This window comes from Nuphar pumila, chromosome 7 (assembly GCF_984573655.1).
Source record: "Nuphar pumila chromosome 7, dmNupPumi1.hap1.1, whole genome shotgun sequence".
In the NCBI taxonomy this organism is placed as follows: Eukaryota; Viridiplantae; Streptophyta; class Magnoliopsida; order Nymphaeales; family Nymphaeaceae; genus Nuphar; species Nuphar pumila.
This window is the reverse complement of record NC_143255.1, coordinates 32,535,886-32,562,364: the sequence shown is the minus strand read 5'-3', so window position 1 is coordinate 32,562,364 and position 26,479 is coordinate 32,535,886. Positions and strand designations below refer to the sequence as shown.

Below are 26,479 nucleotides of genomic sequence, written 5' to 3'. Positions count from 1 at the left end.
GGATATTTATATTATGTTACATTCATAGATGATTTCAGTAGACATACTTAGATTTTCTTCCTCAAGCTTAAATCAGAAGTTTTTCCGAGTTCTAAAAATTTTCATAATCTTGTTATAAACCAATTTAAAACAAATATTAAAGTCTTCCGCTCTGACTCAAGGGGCGAGTTTCCTTCAAATGAATTTCAATCATATCTAAAAACCCATAAATTTTACACCAACGATCTTGTCCAAGGACTCTTCAGCAAAATGAAATTTCTGAAAGAAAGCATCGTCACATTATTGAGACTGCTAGAACCCTTCTTATCTCAAACAATATTCCAAAACAATTTTGGGCCGAAGTTGTACTTACCGCAGTATACCTAATAAATAGAATGCCTTCTCAAGTCTTGGAAAACAAATCTTCAATTGATTTTTTTTTTAATTTCTCCTGACTTAAAAAGACTAAAGGTATTTGGATGTAAGTGTTTTGTGCTTCTTGAAAAATATAACAAACTTTCTCCCAAAGCCATAAAATGTGTCTTTCTTGGATGTGTCAAGAATAAAAAAGGTTATTGATGCTATAATCAAACAAATGACAAACTTTATGTTTCTAGAAATGTTACTTTTCTTGAAAAAGAAAACGGATTTGATTTTGAAAAACCCAAGGAAGAAACCGAGTATGCCTTTCTATTTGATTTTTTACCTAAATCAAATAATGAAATTGTTAATGACTTTAAAATTTTTGAGTCTATTAATGACTCTAGTGAAAAAAGAGAATCATCCCAAAATCTATTGCAGCATTCTAAACGAGATAATGGGGAGCATCCATGTGCCATTGAAAGATATAATCAATCAACAAATATTGAGGAAACTAGTGTTAGGAGATCTGAACGAATCTATAGGCCTCCAACTAGATTTGTGTCATATGAATCTTTTAATCCAAACTATAGGGCTTGCCTAGCTATCCATTCATATCATGAACCATCTAATTACAATGAAGCTAAAAACATAGACGAGTAGGTAGAAGCCATGAAGATAGAATTAGATGCATTGCATAAAGCTCATACTTGGACAATTCAACATCTTCCTAAGAAAAAGAAGACTATAGGGTGTAGATGGGTCTTTAAAATCAAAACAAAAAGTGATGGGTCTCTAGAAAGGTATAAAATATGATTAGTTGCAAAATGATACTCCCAGGAATATGGAATAGATTATGAGGAGACATTTGCCCCAGTAGCCCGTATGATCACAGTTAGAACTCTAGTTGCAGTAACGTCTATTAAAAAATGACCTATTTATCAATTAGATGTTAAAAATGCATTTTTAAATGAAAATTTAAATGAAGTGTACATGGATCTTCCTCCTGGTTTGACTATCGAAAAGGGTATGGTTCTTCGACTTAAAAAGGCTTTGTATGGGCTTAAGCAAGCCCCTAAAGCATGGTATGATCGGTTTAGTAATACTATATTGAACTTTGCTTTTAAATCCTGTTACATTGACAGTGCTTTGTTTGTAAGATCTACAGGTACCTCACCTATTATTATTCTTTTGTATGTTGATGATATGATCATCACTGACAATGATTATAAGGAAATTGAAGAAATTAAAGTTATGCTTAAAAGGTCTTTTGATATTACTGACCTTGGTTTTTTGAGATATTTTTTGGGAATTAAAGTAACTTACTCGCCAAGGGGATACATTTTATCTCAAATCAAGTTTGTAGCAGATATTGTTGCACGTTCGGGAATCACTGACACAAAGTGTGCGCACACACCTGAGATGATAAATGTAAAAATGAGAGCTAAAGATAAAGTACTATTAGATGATCTAACTCCTTATAGGTAACTTATTGGATCACTAATGTACCTTTCTATTTCTAAACCTGACATTGTGCATGTTGTACACAATGCCAGCCAGTTTCAACATGCATCTACATCAGTTCACATGAGTGTCATGTTAAGAATAGTTCGATACCTCTAAAAAATTATTTTTAAAGGTTATTCTTATCATCTTTCTTATCTTTAAATCTTATTGTTTATACTTATTCTGACTGGGGAGGAGATCCCAATAACCGTCACTCAACTACTGGTTTTTGTATTTTTTTTAGGTGATTTCCTCATATCTTAGCGATGCAAGAAACAACAAAATGTGTCTTTATCCTCCACTGAAGTTGAATATAGGGCAATGGCTACAACAACCACCAAAGTTGTGAAGATGCGAGCATTACTTTTAGATATGGGAGTTGATATTTTAGAACCTTCAAAATTATGCTGCGACAACAAAAGTGTCATATACATTGTCAGCAATCATACATTTCATGAGTGAACGAAACATATTGAAATGGATTGTCACTACGTTTGTGAAGAGTATTTGAAGGGGACAATTATCTTACCCTATGTTAAGTTTGAGTTTCAGATTGCATATTTCTTCACCAAAGCCCTTCTTCTACCAAGATTCTTGTATCTTCTTAGCAAACTTTCGGTGATCTCACCGTAAGTTTGAGGAGGAATATTAAAGTAGTATGTAATCCCTTATATACATATATTTATAAATATACGTATATCAAGGGCATTTTGGTCATTTCATGTATTGTACTTTAACATAGTCCATTAGGGACTGAAAAGTCCTTTTTATGTTTTTGTTTTATTAAATGTATTTTTGTGTAGCCGTTGGGGGGCTAGGGGCTAACAGTCCAACTAGACGTTGGACTGGGCCCCTTTGTGAGCAAGTGAGGCTCTATAAATAGAGCCTCACTCCTTGTAAAGTATACTCTTTGAAGCATTTTTTGTGTGAATATATAAAATCCTCTTTTATTAAGGCTTTGAGCCTTGTTTTACATGTGAATGTGATATTCAGTATCTCCTTTGTGAGATTGTTGTTGGTCCATTAGTGACCATTTTATATTTGTGCACTTGTGGAGCCTTTCATTGGCATTGTAATAGTGCACTATTGTTTCATTACATAATGTTCAAAGTATTGTTATACTCAGCCAAATACGTTCTTCATTGCGGTGTGAGTGTAATTGGAATACCCTTGACCAAATTTCCACAAAAAAATAGCTCAAAAGAATCTAAATGACCTAGTATTTGTCCACTATAGTTTACATCTTCAACAATTATACATTTCATGAGTGAACGAAACATATTGAAATGGATTGTCACTACGTTTGTGAAGAGTATTTAAAGGGGACAATTATCTTACCCTATGTTCAGTCTGAGTTTCAGATTGCATATTTCTTCACCAAAGCCCTTCTTCTACCAAGATTTTTGTATCTTCTTAGCAAACTTTCGGTGATCTCACCGTAAGTTTGAGGGGGAATATTAAAATAGTATGTAATCCCTAATATACATATATTTATAAATATACGTATATCAAGGATATTTTTGTCATTTCATGTATTGTACTTTAACACAGTCCATTAGGGACTGAAAAGTTGTTTTTATTTTTTTGTTTTATTAAATGTATTTTTGTGTAGCCGTTGGGGGGCTAGGGGCTAACGGTCCAACCAGACGTTGGACTGGCCCCCTTTGTGAGCAAGTGAGGCTCTATAAATAGAGCCTCACTCCTTGTAAATTATACTCTTTGAACCGTTTTTTGTGTGAATATATAAAATCCTCTTTTATTAAGGCTTTGAGCCTTGTTTTACATGTGAATGTGATATTCAGTATCTCCTTTGTGAGATTGTTGTTGGTTCATTAGTGACCATTTTATATTTGTGCACTTGTGGAGCCTTTCATTGGCATTGTAATAGTGCACTATTGTTTCATTACATAATGTTCAAAGTATTGTTATACTCAGCCAAATATGTTCTTCATTGCGGTGTGAGTGTAATTGGAATACCCTTGACCAAATTTGCACAAAAAAATAGCTCAAAAGAATCTAAATGACCTAGTATTTGTCCACTATAGTTTACATCTTCAGCAATTATACATTTCATGAGTGAACGAAACATATTGAAATGGATTGTCACTACGTTTGTGAAGAGTATTTGAAGGGGACAATTATCTTACCCTATGTTCAGTCTGAGTTTCAGATTGCATATTTCTTCACCAAAGCCCTTCTTCTACCAAGATTCTTGTATCTTCTTAGCAAACTTTCGGTGATCTCACCGTAAGTTTGAGGGGGAATATTAAAATAGTATGTAATCCCTAATATACATATATTTATAAATATACGTATATCAAGGACATTTTTGTCATTTCATGTATTGTACTTTAACACAGTCCATTAGGGACTGAAAAGTCGTTTTTATTTTTTTGTTTTATTAAATGTATTTTTGAGTAGCCGTTGGGGGGCTAGGGGCTAACGGTCCAACCAGACGTTGGACTGGCCCCCTTTGTGAGCAAGTGAGGCTCTATAAATAGAGCCTCACTCCTTGTAAATTATACTCTTTGAACCGTTTTTTGTGTGAATATATAAAATCCTCTTTTATTAAGGCTTTGAGCCTTGTTTTACATGTGAATGTGATATTCAGTATCTCCTTTGTGAGATTGTTGTTGGTCCATTAGTGACCATTTTATATTTGTGCACTTGTGGAGCCTTTCATTGGCATTGTAATAGTGCACTATTGTTTCATTACATAATGTTCAAAGTATTGTTATACTCAGCCAAATACGTTCTTCATTGCGGTGTGAGTGTAATTGGAATACCCTTGACCAAATTTGCACAAAAAATGGCTCAAAAGAATCTAAATGACCTAGTATTTGCCTACTATAGTTTACATCTTCAGCAATCATACATTTCATGAGTGAACGAAACATATTGAAATGGATTGTCACTACGTTTGTGAAGTGTATTTGAAGGGGACAATTATCTTACCCTATGTTCAGTCTGAGTTTCAGATTGCATATTTCTTCACCAAAGCCCTTCTTCTACCAAGATTCTTGTATCTTCTTAGCAAACTTTCAGTGATCTCACCGTAAGTTTTAGGGGGAATATTAAAATAGTATGTAATCCCTAATATACATATATTTATAAATATACGTATATCAAGGGCATTTTGGTCATTTCATGCATTGTACTTTAACACAGTCCATTAGGGACTGAAAAGTCGTTTTTATTTTTTTGTTTTATTAAATGTATTTTTGTGTAGCCGTTGGGGGGCTAGGGGCTAACGGTCCAACCAGACGTTGGACTAGCCCCCTTTGTGAGCAAGTGAGGCTCTATAAATAGAGCCTCACTCCTTGTAAATTATACTCTTTGAACCGTTTTTTGTGTGAATATATAAAATCCTCTTTTATTAAGGCTTTGAGCCTTGTTTTACATGTGAATGTGATATTCGGTATCTCCTTTGTGAGATTGTTGTTGGTCCATTAGTGACCATTTTATATTTGTGCACTTGTGGAGCCTTTCATTGGCATTGTAATAGTGCACTATTGTTTCATTACATAATGTTCAAAGTATTGTTATACTCAGCCAAATACGTTCTTCATTGCGGTGTGAGTGTAATTTTAATACCCTTGACCAAATTTGCACAAAAAAATGGCTCAAAAGAATCTAAATGACCTAGTATTTGTCCACTATAGTTTACATCTTCAGCAATCATACATTTCATGAGTGAACGAAACATATTAAAATGGATTGTCACTACGTTTGTGAAGTGTATTTGAAGGGGACAGTTATCTTACCCTATGTTCAGTTTGAGTTTCAGATTGCATATTTCTTCACCAAAGCCCTTCTTCTACCAAGATTCTTGTATCTTCTTAGCAAACTTTCGGTGATCTCACCGTAAGTTTGAGGGGGAATATTAAAATAGTATGTAATCCCTAATATACATATATTTATAAATATAAGTATATCAAGGGCATTTTGGTCATTTCATGTATTGTACTTTAACAGAGTCCATTAGGGACTGAAAAGTCCTTTTTATGTTTTTGTTTTATTAAATGTATTTTTGTGTAGCCGTTGGGGGGCTAGGGGCTAACAGTCCAACCTGACGTTGGACTGGCCCCCTTTGTGAGCAAGTGAGGCTCTATAAATAGAGCCTCACTCCTTGTAAAGTATACTCTTTGAAGCATTTTTTGTGTGAATATATAAAATCCTCTTTTATTAAGGCTTTGAGCCTTGTTTTACATGTGAATGTGATATTCGGTATCTCCTTTGTGAGATTGTTGTTGGTCCATTAGTGACCATTTTATATTTTTGCACTTGTGGAGCCTTTCATTGGCATTGTAATAGTGCACTATTGTTTCATTACATAATGTTCAAAGTATGGTTATACTCAGCCAAATATGTTATTCATTGCGGTGTGAGTGTAATTGGAATACCCTTGACCAAATTTGCACAAAAAAATGGCTCAAAAGAATCTAAATGACCTAGTATTTATCCACTATAGTTTACATCTGCAAGGACAACTAAAGAAAACTAGTGTTGAATATAGGTGTATTATTATTACACGTTTTAGTTTCCAATGTTGATTTTTCAGGCACCTCCCACTCCTGTAAATGGACCCAACATAAATGTTAACAGGTAATTATGTCTTTACAAATTTGTGGCTCTAAAGTGGAAAACTGAACATGAATAAAAGACTAAGAGCTATTTGTTAGCTAGAAGAATCAATGATTCTATTTCTCATTGTCACCTGGTTTATGTTCATCTCTGATGATAATATCCGTCAAAGTACCAAAGTCTCCACTTCTGTCCTCAAACATTTCAAGTTAAAGGTGATCATAAAGAGTGACTGGGTTTAGCTATAATATTGAAATTACTTGCTTTAGTAAAATATATTAAAAAAATTTACACAAACAAATAAACACAAAGGTGCACCTGTTTGCACACCGTTTTTCTAGCATGCGTATTTGGCTCCAACTGCTCACTACATTGAGTTAAACCATGTATCTCAGGACTGTTTAGTAAAACATTAGAAATAATGTAAAATATACATTAGAGAATTAAAAAAAAGGCTTAAGACATAATGCAATAATGAAACAAGATGTAGTTGCAGTTGTATACCTTGGAGAAGTGTGGACTATCTTTGTACTTAGGGATTCAGATCGTATGCAGCCACGTGTAGAGGAGGATTAAGTTGATGTTCCCATCAATTGTCTATTACTTTTCAATATGGTTTATATATTTTTTTCATCAGTGCCATCAATATCCTTGATAGCTTTGGCTTTGAGCCTATGTAGTCAAAGGCGCCGACTAGGCACCTAGGCGGGAAAATTGGTACCCTTTAACTTGTTATGTGCATTTTTTGCTTTTTTTTAATTAATTTGTTGTGTGTTTGTTTATGTAGATGTGACATTGAATTGTTATGTGTTTGTTTATGTATGTAGATATGTCTTAATTTTTTGTCTGGTTTTGTAATATAACAGGTTTACTATGCAACTATGCTTCACGATAGTGGTATTTTGTATTTTGTGCATTTGTTGATTAATTTTATGTTGGATACATCTTTGTTGTTAGTCTTAATAATATTTGGGCAGGTTTTGTAATATAACATGTTTACTATGCTTGATGATAGCAATATCTTATGCTTCGTGCATTTGTTGTTGATTAATTTTATATTGGATACTAAGTCACAGGGACTCGGCAAAGCAGGTGTCGCACCCGCGTCGACGCGACGCGAGTGCACGTGCGGGTGCGGTCAATGCACCCAGGGTCATTTTGGTCCAATTTTTTGGACACTAAAAAAAAACCGATGAAAAAGGAGGATTACGGCAAAAAAAAATTGCCCTAATCTCCTCTCCTCTCCTCTCCCGCGCAACTCAGCTCGAGTCCTCCTGACGCCACCTCCTCCTCTCCCTCGTCGTAGGTACCCTCTAGCTCCCTCTCTCTCTCTTCTTGTGTCGGCAATGGAGGGGTTGAGCCCCCCTGCTCCCTCTCGCTCTCATGTTGGGTCGACAGGGGCGGGACTGAGCCCCCCTCTGCTCCCTTTCTTGTTGGGTCGGCAGGGGAGGGGTCGAGCCCCACCCCCCTTCTCACTCTCTTGTTGGGTCGGCAGGGGAGGGGCTGAGCCCCCCCTGCTCCCTCTGATTTCGACAGGGGAGGGGTCGAGCCCCCCACCCTACTCTCTTTGATTTCAGGGGAGTGGGGGCCGAGCGCCCCCCCCCCCCCCCCCTCTCGCTCTCTTGTTGGGTCGGCAGGGGAGGGGCTGAGCCCTCCCTTCTCTCTCTGTTTTTGGCAGGAGAGGGGCCGAGCCCCCCTCTCGCTCTCTTGTTGGGTCGGTAGGGGAGGGGTTGAGCCCCCCCCCCCTGCTCCCTCTGTTTTCGGCTCGCTCTCTTGTTGGGTCGGTAGGGGAGGGGTCGAACCCCCTTCCCTGCTCCCTCTTATTTCAGGGGAGTGGCTGAGTCCCTCCCTGTTTTTGGCAGGGGATATAATATATATATATATATATATATAATATTTTTATATCAAGATAATGTTTGTATAATTGATTTAAAATTTTGAATGTGTTTTTTTTTTGTGTTTTCAGGATAAAAATAACGGATAAAGGGAAAGGACTTGCGTCATTCTCATCCCAACATTTGAGTTCTGCTGCTAGTTTTGTTGATAGTTGTAGTGTGACTGATGAGGTGGGGCCACTATGGGTACATGTAGATAAACTTGCAAAAACTGGAGAAGAAGGTGGTGGAAATAAAAGATTTTGATGCAAGCTCTGTGAAAAAGATTTTGTTGGGTCTTACACAAGAGTGAAGGCTCATTTCTTGAAGATACCAGGACATGGCATTTCAGGATATAGAAAAGTTGATGAGGCAATACGAAGAAAATACAAGAAGAATATGAGAAGAGAAAGACAATGACTGATTCTTGTGCACTTAGTGTATCATTTGCAAGCCACCAAGAAGATGCTGAAAAAAAAAAATAAAAGTCAATGTAGGGGGTAGAGGAACGATATAAGTTGCATTCAATACATATGGAAGAGAAGAATTGGATAGAAAAGTTGGGAGATATTTTTATTCTAGTTCACTCCCATTTAATGTGGCTAGAAATCCTTATTGGAAGGATTTAGTAACATCCTTGACAAATTGTAATTTGAGTGGCTATATGCCTCCAAGCTATGAAAAAATACGAACACTTCTTGCAGAAGAGAGGGCAAATGTGGAGAGGTTGTTGGAGATTAAAAAATATTCATGGGAGCAAAATGGAGTGTCTATTGTGTCTGATGGATGGGCAAATATTCTAAGGCGTCCACTGATCAATTTCATTGCTTCTTCGCTTAGTAACTCAGTATTCTTGAAAGCAGTTGACGCATCTGGAGAATATAAAAATGCAGAGTATTTGAAGGGGTTGTTTATAGAAGTCATAAAAGAAGTGGGTGATCAAAATGTTGTATAAATTATTACAGACAACGCTCCAGTTTGTAAAAATGCAGCGTTGAGTTTGGAGAGTGATACCCTCATATTTTTTGGACTCCTTGTGTAGCACGACACAGCTTAAATCTAGCCCTAAAGAGCATGTGCAACCCCAAAGAAGAAGAAAATTCACAAGCATATGCTTTATGTTCATAGATTGAAGATTTAGAAAGAAATGTCAAAAGCATTAGAAATTTTGTTGTTAACCACCATCGTGCTAATGCTATATTTAATAGGCATTCTGACTTGAAATTATTGAAGGTCGTTGAAACACGTTTTGCATCTATCATTGTGATGGTGAAGAGGATTAAAAAAGTGAAGAATTCTTTGGTTAGCATGGTGACTGATGAAAATTGGACATTCTATTGTGCTGATGATGATGTCAAGGCTCAAGAAATTAAGAAATTCATTATTTGTTGATGATGAGTTTTTGGGACAAAGTAGTATACTTTCTTCAATTTACCCAACCTATTTGGGAAATGTTGAGAGAAATTGATAAGGATGAACTCATACTTCACAGAGTTTATGAAATGTGGGATAATATGATTGAAAAAATACAAGTTGTTTTCAAGCATGAAGAAAAAAACCATGCATTGGATGATTCAGAATTTTTTAACCATATTCATTCAATTTTAGTTAGAAGATGGATAATAGCAACACTCCTTTGCATTGCATGACACATTCTCTTAATCCAAAATATTATGCAAAAAAGTGGCAAGCAGGTGGTATTTGTCGTGTCCCTCCAAATCTAGACCCAGAGCTATCAAGACATAGATAAGACTTTTTCCTGAAGCATATCTTCTAAATCAAGTCACACAAGAGTTTGGAAAATTTTCATCTTTGAGATTATATGGACCAGCATTATTCGCGAAAGAGGAGGATAATATAGATCCTATCACATGGTGGTCAACATTTGGATAAGAAACACCTCTTCTCGAACGTCTTGCATTACGATTGCTATCGCAACCTGCTAATTCATCCTATTGTGAAAGAAATTGGAGCACATATTCTCAAATCCACAACATAAAGATAAACAAACTCACAAGCAAGCGTGCAAAGGATTTAGTATATGTCCATTCAAATCTTCAACTACTTTCGCGAATTAATGATGAATACAGATACTAATTTGCTCTCTTAGTTATTTGATTATTTATTTTTTAATTTTTCATTTAAATATATTTTTGTTGTATTTAACATTTTCAAATTGGGTTTGTAACGCAGTTAAGGAACATTCAAATTTTGGGATATAAACCCAGAAGAGTGTGACTTCGACGGAGACCATGATTTCAACATGACAAACATGGATTTATCTAAGTCCAGTCTTCCTTCTAATGATGCATTTGATGATGAAGAAGAAAATTATTAAGATCCATTACTTTTAATATGTAATTTAGTTTTTTTCTGCTTTACTTATTTGATCGATATTTAGGTTGATTTATGTAATTGCTTTACTTATTTGATTGATATTTAGGTTGATATATTGTATGCATGATGAATGATATTATGACAATGTTAACTGTAAATTATGATAATGTTAACTGTTAAAACTTCAAAATTATATATATATATATATACATTTTTGTCCTGCCGCACCCCCGCACCCTAGGTTTTTGAAAGTGCCGCACCCCCGCACCCGCACCCATGTGACTTAGATTGGATACATGTTTGTTGTTAGTTTTAGCACTTTATTTTAAGAATTTAGATTATTTTTTATATTATTTGGCATTTTGTTGATAGTTGTTTGCTTTGCTTATTCAATCATTTTTAATATTTGTGCAGGTTTTGTAATGTTGGACATGTTTTTTTTGTCTATTGCTTATTGTTGATTGATTTTATATTGCATACATGTTTGTTACTAATTCTAGCAGTTCATTTGCATATTTTTTATATATTTTTATTTTTTTAATTAAGGTACCAACTAATCCTCCTAGTCTCAGACTAGGCTTTTTAGGGGTCCACCAACTAGGCACCGCCTAGCGCTTTTGACTACATAGCTCTAAGCTTTCCCCTCTATCAACCATTTTTAGAACCTTGACAAGAGTCTCCATCACCATCCAAAAGCTAATGTTTAATATAATGTCCTCTCTTTCTGATCAGCCCATTCTGTGTACTTTTGACCTGTTCCATTCTTCTGATGTGTCCATTTTCTTAGGAAAAGTCCGATGTTTCAGCAAAGAATGAAGCATTGTGAAATCAGTTGCAAATCTTATAGTAATAGGTCTTAGAATCTCCTTTTTGTTGACAAATTAAGTCCTCAAATTCAAAACAGATGTATGGTGGTTATAAATAAACTGTCAGTTTCTTTCCGTTTTCTGTCCATGCAGCTATGTTTTTAAATTTGTATGTCTTTAAGCATTAAGTCTGCAATACGCTGTACATGTAGTCCAAAATAAAGTTTTCCTTCAATCTCCAGCATCTTTGTAGCTGCTTGATAAAGTCCAAAACTCATGCAACAACTATTAAGGATATTTATGTTGTTTGTTATGCATAGTTAGTCTCATTTAGCAGTTTATTTTAATTTTATTTATAGAACATTGATTGACCTTGTCCAAAACTCCTGCAGCTTAAATCCACGTCTTGTTCGTAGAAGGCTACGGCATGTGGCAATAAGGTGAGTGCTTAGTTTAAGAAACGTTATGTGATATGTGATGTGTGTTGCTACTTGAGCTCCAGGTTTCTAAAAGCTTTACATGATAATTTTAAAAAATATATGCATGAAAAATACATGAAGGAATATTGCAAATATGATATACTAACAAATATAAACAGGGTATTTTGGTCTTCGAAATGGTTATTTGAGGTATGAAGGACTAAAAATCATGTGTTGGAAATGAAATGAAAACAACCAAGAACTAGACTTTGGATGAAAGTGGGATTCAGTTCATTGATAATGTTGATCATTGTGATGCATTTTTATTTCATGTAAGTTGTGGAATTACATCATCATCTGTTTGATCTACATAATTTGAACATTACATTGATTAGATATTTGTGTTTTTCCTTCTTTCATTTCATGATATCTATTGCATGTAGAAAAAATGTAATGGTATGCTATTACATTTCCGAAGTTGTGCTTCCATTTGAATTCATTTGAAACAACACAAAATGAAAGCCCTCTAGTAAGTGACTTGTAATTTTTCTATATCTTGTATAATGCTTGTACTCACTCGACATACCTAGGGATGATGGTATTCACACACAGTCGCTTATTTCACAAATTCTCACATATATATTTAGGGATCATGCTATTGGTCACCTACTTTATCTCCTTATCTTTTACATATAACAAAAGTTTTACTAGCTGTGTTTGGTTACCTTTCTTAAGGATCAAAATATGACTTTGACAATCTTGAAAAATGAAATTTCTGATACTTTTTAGTTGTGATTTAGGTGGCATGCATTTTACTGAAAAGAGCTGGTCCACTATCTGGTTTCAGGGGATCAGTGTACCATAGGAGATGCTTTTATGGTTCAGTTTTGATGCTTCCATTTACAGCTGTATTCACTGTGAGTATATGCTTTCTTTTTGAAGTTGATGATATGATAACAATACTGATAGGGATGGCAGTGAACAGGGGCGGATGCGGGGGACAAGGTCTCCACCCCCACCCCGTATCAAAATTCTGCCCTCCATCCCCGCTTTCATCCTTGCATGGGTTTTAATTTTAACCTTTATCCCCGCCTCCATCCCCGTTTCATGTCCTCCATCCCTTGTCCAAACGGGGCGAGGCAGGGCCCCATTTCCCCCCAATCCACTGCCATCCCTAAAGAAGGAGGTTGAACCGTCAAAGAGTATTTTAGTTGTTTTACTAACTGGGATCAGAGTCGGGGCGGGGCGGGGTGGGGGAACGCGTAAGTCCATCCCCGCCTCCATCCCCACACGGGTTTTGATTTTAACCTCCATCCTCGTTTCATGTCCTCCATCACTGGTCCAAACGGGGCGAGGCGGGGCGGGGCCCCGTTTCGCCCTGGTCCACTGCCATCCCTAAATACCGAGCTATTCTAGGTGAAAATCAGATAAGTCCCTGCATTTGGTTTAAACATATTCATAAAAAACTTCCAACTTGAATGTATGGCTACATGGACTGTTCATTGGATGTGTATATTCCATCTTAAATTTGTGATCACATAGATAAGTTTTTATATAATATCATTAAAGCTGTTAATATTAAAAGCAAGCCCTAACAAATCTGAGATAGATAGGATAAAGAGTTTTTATGTTTCAAGTTGAATTTGAATATCCTCCACATTGCCCACATCTTGTTAAAAAAGAAAAAAAAAGATTTACCAAAATATCGAATTCTAGTCAGTTTGCTGACTGAATCCAGAGATTTTGGCAAATTTTGCAGTGGAGGTTATTGACAGGTACAGCTTTATATCATTTACACCTTTCTGCTTCTGAATCTACAACATTTGCATGATCTTTTGAACCATGATCCTCCCTTCATGCATTATAATGTCTGTGATCACTTTGTTTTTTTATCCATGCATGAAATTTGAACCTTTTGTGATATATAAGGATTAACTGAGCATGTTCCTAAAATTGTTGTAGGTTTTGCCTTTACCAAACATCCCATTCTTTTGGATATTATTTCGTGCCTATTCCCACTGGCATGCGCTTCAGGTGTGTAATATTATTTTCTTAAATAGCAGATTTGCAGTGTTTTGTCTTGTTCAAGAAGTCATTCACGACTGTCTCTCCATGTATGGATTATTTATTTGCTACTTTTCGTTCAAAAAAATATATATTTACTTGCTACTAATTGGAAATCTGTGGCTTTCGTGTCATTGCTAATTTTAGTTAGATCAAAGGTACTTGTCTGGTATTGGTTGATTAGCATTTGGATGGATATAGTTGGTGCCTTTTCTTTTATATATTTATTTATCCTAGTGCATCTACTAGATGTGCATAATCTAGGTGGTACTTATGTCTTTCATGCAAATTAAGGATATATATTGGAATCTAAAATTTGTTTTTCCAAACAAACAAAAATGATTTTTTTTAAACATCTTGGTATTGAAAAACATGTCCAAATTTGCACTCTTGGTTAGCTCTTTATTTGAGGTTTTGATGCATATGCAATTCTTTACTTCCTTCATCCATGAAACTTGAAACCAACCTAAAAATCAGTTAGATCAAAGTGTCATAGGTATGGTGGTTATCCATTTTCAGGCTCCAGTTGAATAAAAAATATGAAAAAAAGTCACATTTAGGTTGTGATAATATCAGTTTGTAGCTGTCACACGATACTCCATTTTGGCTCCCATTCCATATCCCCCTTATATACTAGTCATATTGAAAACTTCATAAAAATGGCTGTATCCCCGTATCTGCAGCTGTATCCATGTGACAAGTTTGTTGAGATTTGATCTTATGAAATCCAACTAGAGCAAATAACACAGGATTGACTATTTTCTTTTGGAATTGTCCTCAATCTTTCTAATTCTTTGGGGTTAAATTTTTTTTCTGGCCATTTGATAAAGTTTTCTATATCATCTCATTCCTCCTAAAGGTAAGCTTGCACAGGTACTCATGAACATCCATAGTAACTAAACCAAGTCAAGCCGACTTCAGGATGATTTAGCATTTCTATGTCTCATTCATCTGCAAATGTTGATCAATCCAAAAGAAAATAGTCATGAAACTTGAAAACCAACCTAAAAATCAGTTAGATCAAAGTGTCATAGGTATGGTGGTTATCCATTTTCAGGCTCCAGTTGAATAAAAAATATGAAAAAAAGTCACATTTAGGTTGTGATAATATCAGTTTGTAGCTGTCACACGATACTCCATTTTGGCTCCCATTCCATATCCCCCTTATATACTAGTCATATTGAAAACTTCATAAAAATGGCTGTATCCCCGTATCTGCAGCTGTATCCATGTGACAAGTTTGTTGAGATTTGATCTTATGAAATCCAACTAGAGCAAATAACACAGGATTGACTATTTTCTTTTGGAATTGTCCTCGATCTTTCTAATTCTTTGGGGTTAAATTTTTTTCTGGCCATTTGATAAAGTTTTCTATATCATCTCATTCCTCCTAAAGGTAAGCTTGCACAGGTACTCATGAACATCCATAGTAACTAAACCAAGTCAAGCCGATTTCAGGATGATTTAGCGTTTCTATGTCTCATTCATCTGCAAATGTTGATCAATCCATTCATGAGAAAAGGGTCTTTAAAGACAGGTATTTGGTGGATGGTAGTGATTATAGGTGAAGAGTTGGATCTCTTAATTGTTTCACTCAAGGATGGTTTGGACATGGGCAGCAAAATGTTGGCAGTCCCTTTGATGGGTCCACTAACTTGTATTAAGTTGAAATTGCTGTCTGTTTAGCCCATGGTTGCCAATCGAGGAAGCGGGAGCGGGAAGCGATACGGGAAGCGGAAGCGAGAAGCGAGGCACTTTCAAAATTTTAGGAAGCGGAAAGCGTGGGATGACTTAAGAGCGAATCAAGAAGCGTCTTAGAAGTGACCTAGGAAGCGAGGGGGAAGCAAAAAAAGAGAAAAAAACAAAAATAAAAATACAAAAAAAAATGGAAAAAATAGGGGAAGCGAGGGGGAAAAGCGCTTCCCAATGAGTTTTGGAAGCGCAACGTTTTGCGCTTCCGAAACGCTCTTCGGGGAAGCGCGCTTCCCCAGTTACCTAGGCGTTTCCGGTAACTCTGGTTTAGCCCACTCAATCTATGCTCTTGAAATCTATGCCTGATTTATGGGTGCGATCATTGTTAAATTATATGTAATATCCTAGGCTAACTAGGAATTGTTTAAGTCTAGTTAGAATAGAATTAATCTAGTTAGAATAGGTTTTTTTACTTTTTTTCATTTTTGTACTGTTTTAGGCTTTTTGACTAGTCAATGTTTGACTAAATTAAAAAGCAAGAGAGTCGTTGGACTCCCAACGGCTCTAAATAGAGTCGTTGGGAGCCCAACGATTCCCTCTCCTACTTCCCTCATTGTATTATAAATATGGGGCAAAGCCCCCTCACTCATGTATGAATTGCAAGGGTGTTTTCCCATTCAAATAAATATATATTCTTCTCTTGTTTTTGTATACCCTTTTTTGGGTATTGTGTATGAACCTTTGTGGTTTATATGAATGATCTTCGTTTGGTGATGATCCAAGAACTCATCTTCTTACATGGTATGAGAGCTTGGTGATCAACCTAAGTTTATTTTTCGGTGCATCGGGAAATGTGCCATTCAAAGCTTGAAAAAGGGGTGAAGTTCTTTTCAAAATCGTGATCGTGTGAAGAGCTTGGAGGATCACTTGTACTCATCATCGGTGGTGGAGTAATTATTATCTCTTTCATCTCTTATCCTTTTTTGTCTCTCTTCTCTTTATTTACTCTTTTTCAAAACCTTGTAAAATGGATGACAATGATAATGTCCCCATTAAACCCATCAAGCTTAACGACTCTAACTATGTTACATGGGTTTTAATGCATAAAACTGTCTCTCTCTCTCTCTCTCTCTCTCTCTCTCTCTCTCTCTATATATATATATATATATATATATATATATATATATATATAATACGTATATGTACAGAAATATACATATATATAAGGTTGGACCAAGTCAACCCTTGTTGACTTGAATCCAACGGCTAAATTTCTAGCCGTTGGGTTTGTCCTCTCTCTCTTGTCTCCTTTCTCTCCCTCTTGTGTATATAAACAAGGGTCCATCCCCCTTGTAATGTAATGCTTCTTGCATATTGTTCTTCAATAAAAACATTATTTTTTATCCTTTGTGTATGCCCTTGGTGGCACTTGTGATTGTGCTCTTGGTAGCATTTGTGATTGTGCCCTTGGAGGCATTTGTGCTTGTGCATTTTGCGCTTGTTGGTGGATACTTTGTTCGTGTTTAAAGGTGTTTCACCTATCTTTACACTAGTTTCTGCATTATGTGGAAAAACCTAGCTTGAATCATCTAGTCTTCTTTCTCATGAGCTTGTCCTGTTCCATGTATATTTCATATGCGTGACTTGTTTTGCTGGTGCTTCTTGTTTTACAGGGAAGTGCTCGGCTTCTGTTACTAGCATCAGACTGTTCAAAGGCATGGAGTTCAATTGTCAGCAAGAGGCTAGATGATACGCCATTGCAGACACCTTCTTGTCCTTGGGTAAGGATATTTTTTTGCTTCATTGACCGCACAAGAACTTTTTTTTGTCTGATGTATTTGGGTCTTTCACCTGGATTGGGTGCATGGGAATATGAATGAAGCCAGTTGATTCTGGTCATATCTCAAGTAGTTGTTAGACCTAGTTTCCTACTGATTTTATTTTTAAATATATTATTTGATTTAGAAGGTGTTAATATTCTTAGTCGCTTAATGTGAAGTTTGCAAGATGGGTTCATTTCTTAATGGAACTATTATTTTACCTAACGCTCATTCTTATCAGCTGCTGGATGACTTCTCTAAGTCTTTTTTCTTTTTTATCTGGATACGCAAGCTGGGGGATATGTCACACAGACAATTCACTTAGGCTCCGTTTATTTCATTCCCATGTAAAGGAAATGCTTTTCATGGAAATGGGCATGAATATCCTGCCAGCTTAGTCTTCCTATGAGAAAGCTTTCATGGGGGGAGAGGTATGAAAGGATTTACACATAAAACGTTGTAGGTGGGAAAGGATTACATCAGGATTGCCAGCTCAACACTCATGTCAGCATGGCACTTTCCCACCATAATGATTTGATGTTTGTTTCATTCATGGTGGGAAAGGATTGCTTCAGGATTGCCAGCTCAACACTTTCCCATGAAAGTTGCATGAAACAAATGAGCCCTTAGCATGTGTATCCCATGTTGATACAATATGATACTTGGACACACCATGACACTTCATGGACACAGTCAAATTAGTGTGTACAAAGTTAACAGTGTCCTTATTTTCATCTATTTCCTTTTATGATCTTGAATGCTTATTTTGTATTCTTTTGTGTGTTTTTTCTTTTAAAATTTGTCATCAATTATATTACATTTCAATTTTGATTTAATTTTTTATTTGATATTTTTAATCATACAACAAAACAACAACAACTACGCCTTCATCCCAAAACAATTGGGGTCAGCAATATGAACCAAAAAAGAAAATCATTCTGGGTCTTCCACATGAATCCTTCTTCTCCAATCATTTATATCCAATGCCATGTCTTCGGAGAGGTTCAAAGCATTCATATCCTTTCCTATCATCTTCATCCAAGTCTTCTTAGGCCTACCCCAACCTCTTTTAACTGATATATTTTTCCATTTCTCCATCCTAACTGGAGCATCATTAGACCTTCGCCGAATATGTCCAAACCACCGTAAACGATTCTCTCTCATCTTATTTTCAATGGATGCAACACCTACCTTCTTACGTATCTCCTCGTTTTGAATCTCATCTTTTATTCTAAGTCACAAGGACTCGGCAAAACAGGTGCCCCACCCGCATCGACGCGACGTGGGTGCGCGTGCGGGTGCGGTCAACGCACCCAGGGTCATTTTTGTCCACTTTTTGGTGTTAAAAAAAATCCCTAATGAAAAGTAGGATTAGGGCAAAAAAAAAAAATTTGCACCTAATCTCTCCTCTCCTCTCCCCCCTCAGCTCGAGCTCTCTCCTACTGACACCCCAGCTCCACCTCCCAAGCTCCTCCTCTCCTTTCGCAGGTACATACCCTCTCTCGCTCTCTTCTTGTGTCGGCAGGGGAGGGGCCGAGCCCCCCCTGCACCCTCTCGCTCTCTTGTTGGGTCAGCAGGGGAGGGGTCGAGCCCCCCCTTTCGCTCCCTCTGTTTTCAACAGGTGAGGGGTCGAGCCCTCCCCCCCCCCCCCCTCTCACTCTCTTGTTGGGTCGGCAGGGGAGGGGCTGAGCACCCCCTTCCATTCTCGCTCTCTTGTTGGGTCGACAAGGAAGGGGCCAAGCGCCCCCCCCCCCCCCCCTCTCTCGCTCTCTTGTTGGGTCGGCAGGGGAGGGGCTGAGCCCCCCTGCTCCCTTTTTTTTCGACACGGGAGGGGCCGAGCCCCCCCTCTGGCTTTCTTTTTGGGTCAGCATGGGAGGGGCCGAGCCCCTCCCCCCTCTCGCTCTCCTGTTGGGTCGACAAGGGAGGGGCTGAGCACCGCCTGCTCCCTCTATTTTCGGTAGGGAAGGGGCTGAGCCCCTCCCTGTTTTTGGCAGGAGAGGGGACGAGCCCCCCACCCTACTCCCTTTGATTTTAGGGGAGGGGCCGAGCCCCCCCTCTCGCTCTCTTGTTGGGTCGGCAGGGGAGGGGCTGAGCCCCCCCTGCTCCCTCTGTTTTCGGCAGGGGAGGGGCCGAGCCCCTCTCGCTCTCGCTCTCTTGTTGGGTCGGCAGGGGAGGGGTTGAGCCCCCCCTTCTCCCTGTGTTTTCGATAGGGGGAGGGGGTCGAGTATAATTGATTTGAAATTTTGAATGTATTTTTTTTTGTGTTTTCAGGATAAAAATGACGGATAAAGGGAAAGGACTTGTGCCATCCTCATCCCAACATGTGAGTTATGCTGCTAGTTTTGCTAATAGTTGCAATGGGGTTGATGATGTGGGGCCACTATGGGTACATGTAGATAAACTTGTAAAAACTGGAGAAGGAGGTGGTGGAAACAAGAGATTTCGATGCAAGCTCTGTGAAAGAGATTTTGTTGGGTCTTACACAAGAGTGAAGTCTCATTTGTTGAAGATACCAGGACATGGCATTTTAGCTTGCAGAAAAGTTGATGAGGCAATGCGAAGACAATACAACAAAATATAAGAAGAATATGAGAAGAGAAAGGCAATGGTTGATTCTTCTGCAGTTAGTGTGTCATTTGCAAGCCACCAAGAAGATGCTGAAAAAAAATTGGGAGGTATTTTTATTCTAGTTCACTCCCATTTAATGCGGCTAGAAATCCTTATTGGAAGGATTTAGTAATATCCTTGGCAAATTGTAATTTGAGTAGTTATGTGCCTTCAAGTTTAGAAAAAATACGAACCACACTTCTTGCATAAGAGAGGGCAAATGTGGAGAGGTTGCTGGAGATTAAAAAATATTCATGAGAGCAAAATGGAGTTTCTATTGTGTCTGATGGATGGACAGATATTCAAAGGCGTCCATTAATCAATTTTATTGCTTGTTCGGTTAGTGGCCCAATATTCTTGAAAGCAGTTGATGCATCTGGGGAATATAAAAATGCAGAGTATTTGAAGGGGTTGTTTATAGAAGTCATAAAAGAGGTGGGTGATAAAAATGTTGTATAAATTATTACAGACAACGCTCCAGTTTGTAAAAATGCAGCGTTGAGTTTAGAGAGTGACTACCCTCATATTTTTTGGACTCCTTGTGTAGCACGACACAGCTTAAATCTAGCCCTAAAGAGCATATGCAACCCCAAAGAAGAAGAAAATTCATAAGCATATGCTTTATGTTCATAGATTGAAGATTTAGAAAGAAATGTCAAAAGCATTAGAAATTTTGTTGTTAACCACCATCGTGCTAATGCTATATTTAATAGGCATTCTGACTTGAAATTATTGAAGGTCGCTGAAACACGTTTTGCGTCTATCATTGTGATGGTGAAGAGAATTAAAAAAGTGAAGAATTCTTTGGTTAGCATGGTGACTGATGAAAATTGGACATTCTATCGTGCTGATGATGATGTCAAGGCTCAAGAAATTAAGAAATTCATTGTTTGTTGATGATGAGTTTTGGGACAAAGTAGTATACTTTCTTCAATTTACCCAACCTATTTGGGAAATGTTGAGAGAAATTGATAAGGATGAACTCATGCTTTACAGAGTTTATGAAATGTGGGATAATATGATTGAAAAAATACAAGTTGTTTTCAAGCATGAAGAAAAAAACCATGCATTGGATGATTCAGAATTTTTTAACCATATTCATTCAATTTTAGTTAGAAGATGGATAATAGCAACACTCCTTTGCATTGCATGACACATTCTCTTAATCCAAAATATTATGCAAAAAAGTGGCAAGCAGGTGGTATTTGTCGTGTCCCTCTAAATCTAGACCCAGAGCTATCAAGACATAGAAATATGTGTATGATAAAACTTTTTCCTGAAGCATATCTTCTACGTCAAGTCACACAAGAGTTTGAAAAATTTTCATCTTCGAGATTATATGGACCGGCATTATTCACGAGAGAAGAAGATAATATAGATCCTATCACATGGTGGTCAACATTTGGATCCGAAACACCTCTTCTCCAACGTCTTGCATTAATATTGCTATCGCAACCTGCTAGTTCATCTTGTTGTGAAAGAAATTGGAGCACATATTCTCAAATCCACAACATGAAGAGAAACAAACTCACCAGCAAGCGTGCAGAGGATTTAGTATATGTTCATTCAAATCTTCGATTACTTTCGCGAACCAATGATGAATACATGTACTAATTTGCTCTCTTAGTTATTTGATTATTTCTTAGTTTTCATTTAAATATACTTGTATTATATTTAACATTTTCAAATTGGTTTTGTAACGCAGACAAGGAACATTCAAATTTTGGAATGTAAACCCGGTAGAGTGTGACTTCGAGGGAGAACATGATTTCAACATAACAAACATGGATTTAGCTGGGCCCAGTATTCCTTCTAATGATGCATTTGATGATGAAGAAGAAAATTATTAACACCCATTACTTTATCAGGATATACTTTGGTATGTAATTTAGTTCTTTTATGCTTTACTTATTTGAATTATATTTAGGTCGATTTATGTAATTGCTTTACTTATTTGATTGATAATTTGATATTTAGATTGATATACTGCATGCATGATGAATGATATTATGGCAATGTTAACTGTTAAATGTTAAAATGTTAAAACTTCAAAATTATATATATATATATATATATATTTATTTATTTATTTATTTACATTTTTGCCCCTGCCGCACCTCTGCACCCGGGTTTTTTTTGAAGTGCCGCATCCCCGCACCCGCACCCATGTGACATAGCTTTTATTGTATTTTCACACATCCATCTAAGCATACACTTCTCAGCTACACTCATTTTTTGAATATGATGTGCAAGAGTTTGCACTTGAGATGATATTCATGTTTTGCTTCTTTATATTAAGAATTTATAATTGCACACACACACACACACATATATATATATATATATAGAGAGAGAGAGAGAGTGTGAGAGAGAGAGGTAATGTTTGTTGTCCTCATCGGTAAGGAACCCCTTAGAGAAAAACTGTAAATTTTTTATTTTTTATTTTGTTGCACATCTTAGCCTCCAGATGTGTTGTACATGTTTGGTTTAGTAGAAACCTGCCCTTGGATCATGTTTTTCCAATGTGTATGTCTGATTTTTTGAGGGCTGAAAAATCAATGGCCTACAATATACCGAATTTTCAGCCCTCAAAAGATTGAATTTTTCTATTGAGAAAATATGATCCAAGTGCTGATTCCTACTATTTTGGGTATGCTAAACACATCCATGAGGTTAGACTTGGTCAAAAGTCTCAAACCAATATCAACCAATGAGTTCCAATTAGGGGGGTCCTATTCCTTACCCATGAGGGTAGCAAATGCTTTCCTATATATATATATATATATATATATATATATATATAATGTGTGTGACTGTCCCTACATTTACAAAACTCATGTCATAGCTTGTGTATCGATAGTGTCCCATACCCATGTCCGTGGGACATAGTTGGGGGATAACTCGCATAGGATTTGAAATCAGGATCCCTTCGTTTGGATGGATGACTTCTCTAAGTCTTGTATCACTAAGTCATAGGTGTGAGCTTCATGTGGTCGATCTAACAACACACATGCTCATGGTTCGCTTATTAAGCATCATACTTTGGACCAAGTGTCCATTGTAAAACATGATTTTTGAATCATAACATTTTGGCTCATTCTGGGTGTTGAATTTTTTAAAGCTCTTAAACAACCTGCTAACAACACACAGTAGGACAATACACTTTTTTTTGGCTAAACAAACCTTGTAGATTATATCCATCGGGCTTATTTCGAAAAGAAAAAACATGAAAATAGGAAAAAAAAAGATGGCTTCTAATAGATAGAGACAATTGAATGTAACAAATATTTTCCGTGTATGTGTATGTGTATGTGTATGTGTATGTGTATGTGCATGCACATGCGTATGTTGATTGTTACAACCTGATGATACTTATCCACGTGAAGTTGGCTAGTGGCTCTGTTAGGGGCACGTTTATTTCACCCTAAGTCATGAGAAAAAGGCCCCCGTTGGTATGAAAATGGGTCTTTTCCTGTGGGTGCTGAAACAAATGCACCCACGGTGGAGATTGGTGGGTCCCGCAAGGAAACAAGGTCCTCCAAAATCTATTCACACAACAATAGTGAACACTCAAAGAGTTCCCCCAAAGGAATACACAAGCCACAAAATGGGCTTACACACAAGCACCCACTAAAGGGGCAAAAACACAAGGAATAAAATAATATTTTATTGATCAATCTATGCAAGAAGGCATACAATATAAGGGGAGTCATCCCCTATCTATATACACAAGAAGTCTCTAAGAGTCGTTGGGCTTGTCCCAACGTCTCTTTTGACTAGTCAACTTTGTGTTGACTAGTCCAAAAGAAACTAGAAAAAAGGAAAAACCTAAAACATAGTTCTAACCTAGTTACATTGTAATATATATATATATATATATATATATATATATATATATATATATATATATATATATATATATATATATATATATATATATATATATACACGTTTTTAATACTCCCTCAAACTTATGGTTGGATAACCGAAAGTTTGTCCAATAGAAAGTGAAATCTAGGAGCAACGAGAGGTTTGGTGAAGAAATCTGTCAATTAATATTCAGAGGTGACATAGGGAAGATCCATAGTGCTTTGTAGATAATCCTCTCGTATATAGTGACAGTCTATCTCAATATGCTTGGTGTGTTTATGAAATATCTAATTGCTGGCAATATAGGTAGAATTTTTGTTGTCACAACACATCCTTGATGCTCCTTTAATCTGAACTCCCATGTCAGTTAGTAATCTTCGTAGCCAGACCACTTTCATAGTGGTTGTAGCCATGGCTCGGTATTTTGTTTCAGTTAAAGAAAGAGAAACCTTCTGTTATTTCTTGCATTTTCATGAAATCAATGAGTCACCTAAAAACACAAAAAACCAATTATTGAGCACCGGTTATTGGAATCACCTCCTCAATCAACATCAGTATAAGCAATTAAATCTAATGATGAAGAAGCAGACAAGAAAAGTTTTAATATATCTAATAATGCACAAAATTGCTCTCATATGAACAGTGGTGGGAGCATGCTGAAACTAGCTTGCTGTGTGAATTGCATATGCAATATCAGGCCTCATAATTGAAAGACATGACATTGCCCCGACAAGTTGTCTGTAAGGTGTTGGATTTTCAAGTGGTTCCCCCATCATCAATCTTTATTTTGACATTTACAACTTCGGGAGTGTCAACCTTATCATCTGAGATACTAGACCTAGCAACAATATCCAACATAAATTTAGATTAAGTTAGCAAATAACCTTTAGAAAATTAAGCAACTTCTATACCAACAAAATACTTTAAAAACCCCAAATTAGTCATTTCAAAATGTGTTCTGAGAAGTCTTTTAATATTTTCAACTTCCTGTTTGTCTCCTTTTGTAATGATCATATCATTCACATAATGAATAATAATAATAATACCTACATCAAAAATCTTAACAAACAAGGTTGTGTCAGTTAAACAAGATTGAAATCCAACATCAAGTATAACTTGACTAAACTTGACATACCAAACTTTTGGAGCTTGTTTAAGGTCATACAGAGCCTTATCTAAGCGAAGAACCTTTCCTTTAGGAATAACTATACCAGGTGGTGCCTTCATATAAACTTCTTCAACCAATTTATCATTGAGAAACACATTCTTAACATTTGTTTAGTATATATGCCATTTTTTCACAGAGGCAAAGGCTACTACGGTTCTAAATGTCGTCATCCTAGTAATAGGTGCAAAGGTTTCCTCATAATCTATTCCATACTCTTGAGAGTATCCCTTGGCAACTAACCTAGCTTTGTACCTTTCAAGGGTTCCATCACTTGTGTTTTTTTATCATATAGACCCATCGACAACTTATAGGTTTCTTTCATAGGAAAATATCTTGGATAGTCCAAGTATTCATTTTTTCTAAAGCATCTAATTGTACTCTCATGACTTCTATCCATTTAGAATGTTTTTTTGCTTCAGCATAGTTTGAGCGTTCTATGTAGGAATGTATCAATGCAACCTACGTTTGATACTTAGGTGAAAAGGAGGACACAAATTTTTTAGGGGGTTTTGATACTCTCGATGACCTTCTAGTTTGTGTTTCTACATGATTTTCATTAGGATATTTTTCAAGGGCACATGGGCGTTCATAACTAATACGCCTGGAATATTGAATACAGTTCTGATTTTGAGATTGTTCTTCACTTATCTCGTTGTCATGAGATTCTTCTTCACTCACCATACCATTTCTGATATCCTGATCTTCGTCAAGATCAGCATTACAATCACCAATCTTTGGAATTAGATCCAACAAAAAATAATACATAGATATGTTACTAGGTTTTCAAATAAAAAGAAATTCTAAGAAAGCCACATTTCTTGAAATATATAATTTCTTATTTTTAAAATCAAAACATCTATAACCTTTTTTATTATTTGCATATCCCAGAAAGGCACAAGGAATAGCATGAGGTAAAAGTTTATCATTTTTATCAGTGAATACAAAACATTTGCATAAAAAAACCCTAAGCCTAGAATAATCAGGAGTAAGTTTAAAAAGTTTTTCTACTGGTGATATATTTTTCAAGATAACTGATGTCATTCTATTAATAAGATAAATTGTTGTCAAAGTGGCTTCGGCCCAAAATTCTTTAGGTACTTCGAGATAAGCAATGTTCTTATGGTTTCTATGATGTGCCTATGTTTTCTTTCGACTAGGCTATTTTGTTGTGGAGTGTAGGGACAAGATTGTTTATATGTAATACCATTTGATTCTAGGTAATCTTTAAAATCTTTTGATAAAAATTTTCTCTCTGAATCAGTGCGAAAAATAGAAATATCCTTTTGAAAATTATTTTTTATCAATTTGTGAAATATTTGAAAGTATGAAAAAACTTCATATTTATGTTTGAGAAAATAAATCCACGTGTCTCTAGTAAAATCATCAACAAAGA

At 36.4% G+C, this 26,479-nt stretch overlaps 1 protein-coding gene across 1 annotated transcript in view; it reads left to right on the top strand.

Annotated features, from left to right (window-relative positions):
• The window catches only part of LOC149831807 (uncharacterized), a 36,186-nt gene that overhangs the window by 6,809 nt on the left and 2,898 nt on the right, over window positions 1-26,479 (top strand). Inside the window, exons 4-7 of the mRNA XM_090014154.1 lie at window positions 11,839-11,886; window positions 12,713-12,782; window positions 13,828-13,899; window positions 17,295-17,402. Coding sequence (XP_089870280.1) covers window positions 11,839-11,886; window positions 12,713-12,782; window positions 13,828-13,899; window positions 17,295-17,402 — 298 coding nt within the window. The remainder of the gene's footprint in view (window positions 1-11,838; window positions 11,887-12,712; window positions 12,783-13,827; window positions 13,900-17,294; window positions 17,403-26,479) is intronic.